Source organism: Somniosus microcephalus, chromosome 4, assembly GCF_052327205.1.
Source record: "Somniosus microcephalus isolate GS21.2 chromosome 4, FLI_Smic_1.0, whole genome shotgun sequence".
Classification (NCBI taxonomy): Eukaryota; Metazoa; Chordata; class Chondrichthyes; order Squaliformes; family Somniosidae; genus Somniosus; species Somniosus microcephalus.
The window spans coordinates 195,361,337-195,374,101 of NC_140990.1; the positions used below are offsets into that span (position 1 = coordinate 195,361,337).

The following is a 12,765-nucleotide window of genomic DNA, read 5'->3' on the forward strand; positions in this document are numbered from 1 at the left end:
TTTTTATTTAAAATTACTCTAGTTGTTGACAGAGCAGATTGGATCCTAATGGACCTTCTATTGCTTGATTTTATTACAATTTAAGAAGATTTGTTATACAAAGTTGTATTTTGTAATGAATTCTCAGTTTGAGTCAGTAATTTACCGGTGTTCCCTTAAAAGACAATTTAAAAATTGTATTTATATAGCGCCTTACATAAACCTCCGAATGTCTCAAAGCATTTTACAGCCAATTAAGAAGTAGTAACAATTATGAAGTGTAATTACTGTTGTAATGTAGGAAAAGTGGCAGCCAATTCGCGTACAGTAAGCTCCCACAAACAGCAATGAGATAATGACCAGATAATCTGTTTTATTGATTTTGGTTGAGGGATAAATATTGGTGAGTTAACACTAATTAATTCCATTTGTGCTTTATCTGCATGGCAATTAAGCAACTGGTTAAATCCAGGTGACACAGGTAGATCAATCTGCAAGATGAAGTCTGTATGCTAGCAGGAGTTGTTGATTGTAAAGTTGTTTAAAACCTTGATAAATCTATTCCTTTATCACTCAGTGTTGGATTTTAATGAATCTGAAAACAGGTTCAAAGAAAGAACAATACCAAGGCATTCCTGTAATAGTAAAAATTTATGCACGATAAAATTAACTCATGACAGAAGTTTCTTAATGTGGAATCAGGCACAGAAAAATACCTTGAAGAGGCTGCTTACACAAATATATTCAAAATATTTGTTTTAATTTGGAGCAAGTTAGTAATATTACCTTTCCTCCCAGGGAGAGGCCTCCCATTTGATGTAAGGCCTATATAAAGCGGTAGAGTCAAATAAATATGGGCCCAGATATTCCGATCGCAGGCCTCCCACGGGCGGAGGCCGACGATCTGGAAAAATCTGCGCCCTTACCTGAGGGCTCCCAGGAGGCGCACAATTCTGGTGCTGGGCCTCTCCAAACTGCCGGTGTGCAGGGCCCACGTATCTCAGAGGCGCAGGTAGTTTGCAGCGTCCCTGGGGTCACATGGGCCATGGGAGCCAATCACAGAAGGGAATCTCCCTTCATACATTTGACAGGAAGACCTGTCAAATATATGAATGGAGATCACCCCCAAAACATAGTAAAACTTTAAATAATTTTTTTTTTTAAATCACATTTTTTAAATGATTTGAAAGTCCAATAAATTAACTATTTTAAACAAATTTTAATTTTTGAAAAAAATAATTAAAGTTTTTTACGGGACTAAAAATAAACTTACCTTTTTTTAAAGAATTTTTAAATGATAAATCAGTGGAAAAAAATTTTTTTTCCAACTCATATCCTGGTAAAAGCAGGCATTACATCTGCTTTTACCAGGTGCAAGAATTGTAAGGGTTTTCTGCAGGCAGAGGGTCTCCAAAAAACGGAACTATCCGCCCGCAGAGGCCCTTCTCCCGGGCAGCCGGAGGATCTGTCAAGAGCTTTCTTGACAGATCGGAAATGCCGGTTTCCAGCGCATACGCCGTGCATGCCTGAAACCGGCATTTCCGATGTCCCTACACAACGCGTACCCACCCGTAGGGATCGGAATATTCGGCCCATGGTATAATTAATGCCTCATAACACCCTTTATCAGTTAAAAAATATAATCCATGTAATTTTTATTTTCCATATAACGTTTAATATTATGTCAGCTTGGTTCGGTCGGTAATAGCCTCCCACCTCTGAGACAGAAGGTTGTGCATTCAAGAACCACTACACAATAACTTGAGCATATAATGTTGACTGACTCTTCAGTACAGTACTGGGGGAGTGCTGCTTTGTCAGAAGTGCTGCCATTCAGACGAGAAGCTAAACTGATGCTCTTTCTGCCTGTTCTGGTTGCTACATTTACCTACATAACATCAGTGACTGCACTACGAAAGTAATCCAATGGTTGTGAGATGCTTTGGAATATCTAGAGGATGTGATAAATGCAAGTTACTTCTGAGTTTTGGAAAGTTTCAATAAGCAACACAGTTTTCAAAACGAACTGAGTATATCACCATATAATGTTTACTACAATTCATTTCCTTCCCATTTACAGTATAACAGTAATTTACAGTACACTAATATGCTGCATTATGTAACATATAAGAATGCCTGTATGTTTGTATTCTGAAAGTGACTTGCACTGATGTTCTGCAGCCCTGATCCTGGTTTTTAAACAGTCACACTGTTAACACGGATGTTTATCTGCTTGACTCCGAACAGGTTAATATTTTCTTACCAGCTACTCAGGGATTTCTGTATGGATGTCTGAGGATACAGCCCTGCTTGTGGATGAATGTAAAGATTCAGGGCAGCATTGGGGGAAGTACAAATGCCCTCAGTGTCTCTGGGTTAGGGAGGAGATGATCCAACCTGGGTTTGGGCTTCTGATGGCTAAACAATGAATCATGCTGGAATGTATGCATGTGTGAGCTGCGGAAAAAAATTTGATCAAACTTATCTGTAATATCCTTGGAGATTGAATCATCTCCCAATATTTAATGTTTAGGCTCCAGGTTGGAAATGGCAAATAGCTGCTGGCTTATGGAAGTGGGCCCCAGCAAGAATCTACTGGGGTGAAACTGGCCTACACCAGCAGTGCGGAATGGGCTCATAGTGAATAGTGACTTCAATGGAAGAGGAAATTGGTCGTGCTGTAGAACAACTGGTCAATTCGCTATGAGCCCATTTGCACTACTGGAGAACACCAATTTCACCCCCTACATCTTCAGGAGGTGGGAGCAAATTGGGAGTAAATAAGGAACTGAGGATGCAATGTGCTCGAGATATTTTTGCCCAGTAGGTACAAACAAATCTCTGGATTCACCCCTTTTGGATATTTGCAATAGATACTGGGAAATGTGAGTTTCTGTGTTTCCAATGCAACCAACAGAAACACCCAGGTATCTGGTTAGGAAATGTTAATTCCTCAGAGACAAGAAGATTTTGCATCCTTTGAACACTCACCTTTGTTTTAATACTTAACTATCCAAATACCATTTTAAATGTCATAACTTCTTCCCTTTTATAACTTCATGGATACGAAATTGGCTAAGTGACGGGAAACGGAGAGTAGTGGTGAACAGTTGTTTTTCGGACTGGAGGAAGGTATACAGTGGTGCTCCCCTGGGGTCGGTTCTAGGACCACTGCCTTTCTTGATAAATATTAATGACTTGGATGTGGGTGTACAGGGCACAGTTTCAAAATTTACAGATGAAACAAACCTTGGAAGTATAGTGAACAGTGAGGAGGAGAGTGATAGAGTTCAAGAGGACATAGACAGGCTGGTGGAATGGGTGGACACGTGGCAGATGAAATTGAATGCAGAAAAGTGCAAAGTGATACATTTTGGTAGGTAGAATGAGGAGATGCAATATAAACTAAAGGGTACAATTCTAAAGGGGGTGCATGAACAGAGAGACCTGGGGGTATATGTGCACAAATTGTTGAAGGTGGCAGGGCAGGTTGAGAAAGTGATTAAAAAGCATACGGGATCCTGGGCTTCATAAATAGAGGTATAGAGTACAAAAGCAAGGAAGTTTTGACGAACCTTTGTAAAACACTGGTTCAGCCTCAACTGGAGTATTGTGTCCAAATCTGGGAACTTTAGGAAGGATGTGAAGGCCTTAGAGAGGATGCAGAAAAGATTTACAACAATGGTTCCGGGGATGAGGGACTTTAGTTGCGTGGATAGACTGGAGAAGCTGGGGTTGATCTCCTTAGGTTGAGAGGAGATTTGATAGGGCTGTTTAAAATCATGAGGGGTCTAGACAGAGTAGATAGAGAGAAACTGTTCCCATTGGCAGAAAGGTCGAGAACCGGAGGACACAGATTTAAGGTGATTTGCAGAACAACCAAAGGCGACAGGAGGAAAAACCTTTTTACACAGTGAGTGGTTAGGGTCTGAATACACCGCCTGAAAGTTTGGTAGAGGCAGATTCAATCGTAGCTTTCAAAATGGAATTGGCTAAGTACCTAAAGAAAAATAAATTTGCAGGGCTACGGGGAAAGGGCGGGGGAGTGGGACTAGCTGAAGTGCTCTTGCAGAGAGCTCAACAGGCCAAATGGCCCCCTTCTGTGTTGTAACCATTCTATGATTCTCTTTGTTTTCCTAACTTTTGTTCCCTGTAACAGCTATGTCTTATTAGCACAGCACCCATTTAGCACTTGTATTTACCCTTTCATCAAAATAACCCCCTTAACTTTCCAAATATCATTTTAAATCTCATAACCTCCTCCCATTTATAAGTTTACTCTTTGTTTTCACAACTTTTGTTCCCTATTAACTACTCTGGTGTCAGGTGAGAACAGGATTGGTATCGGCTGCGATGTCTCCATGAATGGATATCCTGCAAACACTCGTCCAGCTGCACAGGCACAAAGAATGGCCACTGGGAGGAAGGGCTGTCAATGGCTGCTCCCCCTTCGCCCCTATACTATGTCCCAGCAGCAATCATCCCTTTTTCAGAGACTGGGGAATCAGAGGAAAGGGGGAAAGAAAAAGAAAGATGGATTCAAAGGATTGGAGATGATGACAGGAACACACCGATGGTGCCCATTAGTCGATAAGCTGTGTTATATTTCAGCTCTGCCAAAGTCAGAACTTGCCAAAGTTACTGTCTCGTAGACCTATTTGAAAAGAGCGATGTTCTAGCTGCAGTGATCAGTGTTTTCTGAAAGCAATGGGACCCATGGGCACAGCTCCAGCCATAGTTCTCCTTTCCCATTACAGAGAATCTCTGACAGAACCATTACCTTCTCTGTTCACCTTCTTCTCCTCTGCCGCTTCTTGTGGTAGATTCTCCTGTGAGCTCTCATTCAAAGTGCTCTGTGAGTTCTCAGTGGGTGAGTCTACAGGAGCTGTGAAAAAGAAAAGTATGCAACGGCTGTTTTAGCATTTTAGTCTTCTTAGAAAAACGACCATGTGTGAGAGATGGAAAGGTAGTTTTAATATGTTAAGCCTCTATTTATCTACATTGTACAATTCCAGCTAAGTTTGGTTGCAGCCCAGGGATTGACTGCAGAACTTCTACGGTCTGTATTATTCATAATCAAACTATACTATTAGCCACTCAACCACTAGGGCCACTGATGCAGTCTTTAAGGATGCACAAGCTGTTTGATTGCAGAGGCACTGCTGACAGCAGGTAAGGCCATTCTACCATTGAAGCAGCCAGTATCTCAGACATTACAGCAACCGAATGGCAAATATCTCCTGTACAAACCTAGGAGAACTCTCAGGCGGCCATGCTGTCTTTCATATGTCAGTGGAGGATATAAGGATATATATATATAAATATATTCAAATTACTTTTGCATTGCCCAGATAATTTATCTATTGAATTTAGAATGGTCTACACAAATTACCAGAAAGATTTTCTCTTAAGTCTGTTAAGAGTGTATTTAAGATTTTCCACTTTTCTCCCTTACTCACTTGGCACATATGGTTCCACAACCGTTCCACCGTCAGTCCAGTACCTTACCCTAGTTGTCATTCTTCATGTGTGAGCCTTACCAATAAGTGAGAGAAGGCTAATTGACCTGAGGTAATTGTCATCAGGCTAACTGACCCATAGTGAGCATCAGGCAGGCTTTTCCACCATAAGAGGAGAGCATCACAGCCAACAGTGACCCTCTCCTCAACCAGTGTCCATGTATGCACTTTCCAGCAGAGTTCACTAAACAATAGTCAAGAACAGGAATCCTGGGCTGACTTGTTCGCTCTAACCCAAGGCACTGAGACCAATTGTAACGTCTCAGCTGGTTCAGCATAGATGAAGGCTCAGATCCGGGCTTTCCTGATCGGGGTGGCTCAGTACCACACCGCACGGCATCTGGATATTTTTAGAGTTCAAACCTCAGAAGCATTTACTGATCTTGTTCCCCAGAGTTGGGCTTTTACTGTAATTTTACAGTCGGCCCCAACTGCTCTGAGCGATTAACTGATTTGCTCACTGACATCCAGACATAAGAACATAAGAATTAGGAGCAGGTGTTGGCCATTTGGCCCCTCAAGCCTGCTCCGCCATTCAATAAGATCATGGCTTATCTTCTACCTCAACTCCACTTTCCTGCACTACACCCATATACCTTGATTCCCTTAATATCTAAAAATCTATGCAAATGTTTTTACTTATGCCTTGGGATCGTCGTCGTACGTGTCTTCATACTGTTCCCTTTGGGGAACTGTATGAAGTGGTGGAAGGATTTCTGGCCGCGATTAACGCTCCTTCCATGATCGTAACCATCTTTGTACCAGCCATTAGGGTGGTTAGTCCTATGGCGGGAGGGTTTTACAGGCTCCCACAACCCATACGAGGAGGGGGGGCCACCCACACCCACGGACGCAAGTATCCCGCTGGATGTCAACCCAGAATTTAGAGCCGGAGCTCCGACTCCACTTGCCGGGACGGTCTGGAGCGGGGTTCGAAACCCTACACCTTCTGGCCCAGCGGCGGGGATGCTACCGCTACGCCAAAGGCCCACTCCATGTCTTGGGATAAAGGGTCTTAACTAAAACTCTAGGTCTGTATTTTTATACAGGGCGGAAGAAATGGTTGCACCTACTCTCATTATCTGCTGCAGCCTTTTCTGTTGTCTCCACAGTTTCAGCCTCCAGCAGTGTATCTATAAGGCATCAGAAAACAAAAAGATAAAATATTAAATTCAGTGAGATTCTATTTTGCATTACTTCCAACTCCTGACTCTTCAGCGCACTTGGCCTTGAACAGGTACTGATCATTTACTAGTTAACTTTCCACTAAACTGATGCTCTTTCTGCCTGTTCTGGTTACTACATTTACCTACATAACATCAGTGACTGCACTTCGAAAGTAATCCAATGGCTGGGAGATGCTTTGGAATGTCTAGAGGATGCGATAAATGCAAATGATATTTTATTTTTGGAAAATTTCAAGAAGCTTCTTAGTTTTCAGAACAAACAGAGTATATCACCGTATAATGTTTACTACAATTCATTTTCTTCCAATTTACAATATACAGTATGCTGCATTAATGTAACATATAAGAATGCCTGTATGTTTGTATTCTGAGAGTGACTTGCACTGGTGTTTTGCAGCCCTGCTCCTGGTTTTTAAACAGTCACACTGTTAGCATGGATGTTTATCTGCGCACAGGTTAATATTTTCTTACCAGCTACTCAGAGATTTCTGTACGGGTGTCTGAGGATACAGCCCTGCTTGTGGGTGAATGCAAAGATTCAGGGCAGCATTGGGGGAAGTACAAATGCCCTCAGTGTCTCTGGGTTAGGGAGGAGATGAACCAATCTGGGTTTGGGCTTCTGATGGCTAAACAATGAATCATGCTGGAATGTATGCATGTGTGAGCTGCGGAAGAGATTTTGATCAAACTTATCTGTAATATCCTTGGAGATTGAATCATCTCCAAATATTTAATGTCTAGGCTCCAGGTTGGAAATGGCAAATAGCTGCTGGCTCATGGAAGTGGGCCCCAGCAAGAATCAACTGGGGCGAAACTGGTCTACACTAGCAGTGCGGCATGGGCTCATAGTGAATAGTGACTTCAATGGAAGAGGAAATTGGTCATGCTGTAGGTGTCTACGTACTCCTAGCAAAAAATACTGAACTCAGAGAGGTTCAACAGAAAAGGTTTAATTGTTGAGGCTGCATACTGAACACAAAATGGAGTCAGAGACTACACAAAGTACGACTGCCTTTCATCAGTGCACAGCTTCGACCACCCTTCCCCTGCTCTGGGCTTAACTATGTTGCAGATCGAGTTTCTTAAAGGTGTGATCCTTCTTAAAGGCATGACGCCTGATTTATAGTCTACGGACCGGAAAGCGGATTGTGTCCTTTCTGTGATTGGTACGCCACACAGCTCCCCCCAGAATCCGCTAGTAGGGAGTGTACGAACCGGCGTGGCGGCTTGATGGCATGGCCGGAACGGCTCTTGGCGGTTGGTGTCGGGAGCGGGGCGGTCGGACGCGTCGGGCTCTTAGGCGGTTTGCCCCGCGGTGGGGGTTGGCCCACTTGAACGGGTTCGTCGGGCTCTAGGTGCGCCAGCTTGAGCCGGTCGACTGACACCTTGTCAGTTCTGCTGCCCACTTCGAGGAGGAAGAACTTGTTCCCCGTCTGGAGTACCTTGTAGGGTCCGTCATATGGGGGCCGTAGAGGTCCTCAGTGGGCGTCATGGCGCACGAAAACAAATTTGGCCATGTGCAGGCTAGGTGGTACGTGGGTTGCTGGTTCGCCGTGCCGGCCGGTGGGTACCGGAGCGAACTGTTGTGCTCGGTTGGCGAAAGCGCGGCGTTGCTGGTCAGCCGACCAGGGGGTCATGGCGGTGGGCAGGAACTCTCCGGGTATGCGCAGCAGCTGGCCGTACACGAGTTCCACCGCCGAGGCTTGCAGGTCTTCCTTGACCGCGGAGCGTAGGCCAAGTAGCACCCATGGGAGGCGGTTGATCCAAGCCTCGTCCTCGAGGCTGGCGTGGAGGGATGCCTTCATGGACCTGTGGAATCACTCGCACAGTCCGTTGGCTTGGGGGTGGTAAGCTGTGCTGCGGTGAACGGCCACCCCAAGGTTTCGGGCGATGGCGGCCCACAGATCAGAGGTGAACTGCGGGCCTCTATCCGACGTCATGTCGGAGGGGACGCCGAACCGAGCGACCCAGGTACCGATGAACGCCCTCGCGATGTCGGTGGTGGTGGTGGACGTCAGTGGAATGGCCTCGGGCCAGCGGGTGGTACGGTCCACGATTGTCAGCAGGTGCGTGTGACCTTGTGATGGCGGCAGGGGGCCGACGAGGTCGATGTGGACGTGGTCAAACCTTCTTTCTGGCACGGTGAACTCCTCGAGTGGGGCTTTGACGTGCTGGTGGATTTTGGCACGCTGGCAAGCTATGCAGGATCTGGACCAGATGCGCACATCTTTGCGCAGGCCGTGCCAGACAAATCGGTTGGCCACCAGTCTAATGGACACGCGGGTGCCGGGGTGTGAGAGGCCGTGGATGATGTCGAACACCCGTTTTCGCCAGGACGCCGGGACTACGGGGCGGGGTTGCGCCAAGGAGGTGTCGCATTTGACTGTGACGGCGGACGGGCCGCAGGCGACGTCGGTCAGTCGCAGCCCTGGGAGGGTTGTGGGCACGGAGAGCAGATCGGGGTCGGTGCGTTGCTCCGCTGCCAGTTGAGCATAGTCCACTGCCAGGTGGGCGCCGTGGACGGCGGGGCGGGATAGGCAGTCGGCCACCACGTTGTCTCGACCGGAGACGTGCCGGATGTCCGTGGTGAATTCGGACACCGCGGCGAGCTGGCTTTGTTGCCTGGCTGACCACGGGTCCGCAGATTTCGCCATTGCGAATGTCAGGGGTTTGTGGTCGACAAACGCGGTGAAGGGGCGGCCCTCCAGAAGAAATCTAAAATGGCGGACTGCCAGGTACAGTGCGAGGAGCTCGCGGTCAAAGGCGCTGTATTTGGCCTCCGGGGGGCGCAGTTGGCGGCTGAAAAAGGCCAGCGGTTGCCAGGCCCCGTCGACCCACTGTTCGTACATGGCGCCGACCGCGTGGTCGGAGGCGTCCGTGGTGAGGGCCACCCTGGTGTTGGGCTGTGGGTGAGCGAGCATGGTGGCGTCGGCGTGGTTGGAGCTGGTGGACAGGAGCTTATCGGCTTCGTTGGCCAGGGCCTCGAGGTCCATGAGGCTGGACGCCACGATCGCCGGGCGGATGCTGGGAGGTAGTTGGCGGATAAAGAGCGTGCGGAAGAGGGAGCCGGGCGGTTTCTCGTCAGTCAGAGCAAGCATGTGTGAGAGCAAGTCTGACGGCGTGGAGTCACCGAGGCCCGGGAGGTCGAGGAGGTGGTAGTTGCGCAAGAATTGGGAGGCTGTGAATTTTTTAATGAGCGCGGCCTTGAGATGTGCATACTTGCCTTCCTCCGGAGGGTTTTGTAGTGTTGTCCAGACTTTCGTGATTGTGGAGCTGCCCAGGGAGGTGAGGAGGTAGTCATATATCGTTGTGTCGGCGGTGATGCCGCGGAGTCGGAATTGCGATTCGGCTTGAAGGAACCAGGCGGTGGCCAGGTTCTCCCAGAACTCCGGCAGCTTCACAGAAACTGTGTTTGTGTCAGCCATGGTTACGCTTAGGAGTCGTCCTGAGCATCGGGGTCACCAATGTAGGTGTCTACGTACTCCTAGCAAAAAATACTGAACTCGGAGAGGTTCAACAGAAAAGGTTTAATTGTTGAGGCTGCATGCTGAACACAAAATGGAGTCAGAGACTACACAAAGTACGACTGCCTTTCATCAGTGCACAGCTTCGACTACCCTTCCCCCGCTCTGGGCTTAACTATGTTGCAGATCGAGTTTCTTAAAGGTGTGATCCTTCTTAAAGGCATGACGCCTGATTTATAGTCTACGGACCGGAAAGCGGATTGTGTCCTTTCTGTGATCGGTACGCCACAGTGCTGTAGAACAGCTTATAAATTCACTGTGAGTCCATTTGCACTACTGGAGAACACCAATTTCACCCCCTACATCTTCAGGAGAAGGTGGGAGTAAATTGGGAGTAAATAAGGAACTGAGGATGCAATGTGCTCGAGATATTTTTGCCTAGTAGTTACAAACAAATCTCTGGATTCACCCCTTTAGGATATTTGCAATGGATACTGGGAAATGCAATTTTCTGTGTTTCCAATGCAACCAACAGAAACTCCCAGGTATCTGGTTAGGAAATGTTAATTCCTCAGCAACAAGAAGGTTTGCGTTCTTTAAACACTCACTTTTGTTTTAATATTTAACTTTCCAAATACCATGTTAAATGTCATAACCTCCTCCCAGTTATAAGTTTTCTCTTTGTTTTCATAACTTTTGTTCCCAATAACTACTCTGGTGTCAGGTGAAAACAGGATTGGTATTGGCTGTGATGTTTGCATGAATGGATATCCTGCCAACACTAATTGTCTAGCTGCACAGGTACAAAGAATGGCCACTTGGGAGGAAGGGCTGTCAATGGCTGCTGTCCCTTCACCCTCTGTGATATGCCCCAGCAGCAATCATCCTTTTTCAGAGACTGGGGAATCAGAGGAAAGGGGGAAAGAAAAAGAAAAATGCATTCAAAGGATTGGAGATGATGACAGGAACACACTGATGGTGCTCATTAGCCTGTGAACAATGCTATATTATAGCCCCACCAAAGGCATTACTTGCCAAAGTTAATGTCTTGTAAGAACTCACTATTTGCTGTAAATGTTGCTGTAACTTGACCAAACTTAAAAAATTGACCACATTTTATGTACCATCATGCTTCGCGAGGTCAAAAGACTGGTTGCTGTTAGAACTGTGCAACATAAAATGCTGTGGTTGTAAGCTGTGAAAGCTGCAAATTGTCTTTCAACAGATATGGAAAACAAACTTTTAAAGTTCTGTGGGAACAGACTATTGAGCTGTGGCATCAGTGCAAAAACAGAAACATCTTCAAACTATGGAAAGTAACTGGCCTTGAAACCCATGGATGCTCAACAAACTATTGATAAGAACAACTGAAAAACAACTGATGACCATTATACCATATAGTTAGTGACACGTACACAGTGCGAGGGTTGCCAAGTTTTGGGGCATAAAAGATGCTTTAAATTGCCCGCTCACTGCTGCAGCCAGGTGACCTGGTCAGTTGCCAGAAATCATCCGTCTAGTCACTGCATGATTGACCACTCGCTGGTGTTAGTACGTATGTGGTGTTTTGCTTGAGCTTAAAGCAAAGGGATATAGCTCTGTTTATGCTGAGGAATAATTGGGAATTATTATACTTTACATAACTATCGGATGCTTGCTTGTAATCACTTGCTGATTTTTTAAGTAAAAGAAGTTTCACAGATTCATTGGGTTTTGTGTTGTCTGTTCGACGGGTCTGAACTGTGGAAACTGTTGGACGGAGCAAGGGGCAATATTCACCCGTCTTACAATCTCGTAGACCTATTTGAAAAGAGCGACGTTCTAGCTACAGTTCTCAGCATGATCTGAATGTAATGGGGTCCATGGGCACAGCTCCAGCCATAGTTCTCCTTTCCCACTACAGAGAATTTCTGATAGAACCATTACCTTCTCCATTCACCACCTTCTCCTCTGCCGCTTCATGTGGTAGACTCTTCTGCGAGCTCTCATTCAAAGTGCTCTGTGAGTTCTCAGTGGGTGAGTCTACAGGAGCTGTGAAAAAGAAAGGTATGTAAAGGCTGTTTTAGCAATTTAATTCCATAGAAAAATGGCCATGTGGGAGAGAGAGAGAAAGGTCTTTTTAATATGTTAAGCCTTATTTATCTACATTATATATACAATTCAAATAAGTTTGGTTGCAGCCCAGGGATTGACTGCAGAACCTCCGCGGTCTGTATTATTCAGAACCATACAATACTATTACCCACTCAACCACTAGGGCCACTGATGCAGTCTTTAAGGGTGCACAAACTGTCTGATTGCAGAGGCACTGGTGACAGTAGGTAAGGCTATTCTACCATTGAAGCAGCCAGTATCTCAGACAATACAGCAACCAAATGGCAACCATCTCCCGTACAAATCTAGGAGACCTCTCCGATGGCCATGCTGTCTTTCATATGTCAGTGGAGGATATAAGGACAGTATTTATACAGATGTATATATAGATATATACATATATCTGTATACATATATCTCTATCTATCTATCTATCTATATATATATCAGGATATTTTACAATTTATTTCCGCATTGCCCAGATAATTTATCTATTAAATTTAGTATGGTCTAACCACAAAT

General features: G+C 45.7%; 1 protein-coding gene across 2 annotated transcripts in view; it reads right to left on the minus strand.

Moving 5' to 3' along the window:
- LOC147120110 (thioredoxin domain-containing protein 6-like) overlaps positions 1–12,765 on the minus strand; it is a 221,116-nt gene that overhangs the window by 14,668 nt on the left and 193,683 nt on the right. Inside the window, exons 19-21 of one of the 2 annotated variants that reach the window (XM_085985657.1) lie at positions 12,076–12,180; positions 6,572–6,631; positions 4,760–4,864 (exon numbers count right to left, since the gene is read on the minus strand). In XM_085985657.1, the coding sequence (XP_085841783.1) occupies positions 4,760–4,864; positions 6,572–6,631; positions 12,076–12,180 (270 nt within the window). Of the gene's footprint in view, positions 1–4,759; positions 4,865–6,571; positions 6,632–12,046; positions 12,181–12,765 lie in introns of those variants that run through there. The other variant, XM_085985658.1, reaches the window with a different exon arrangement.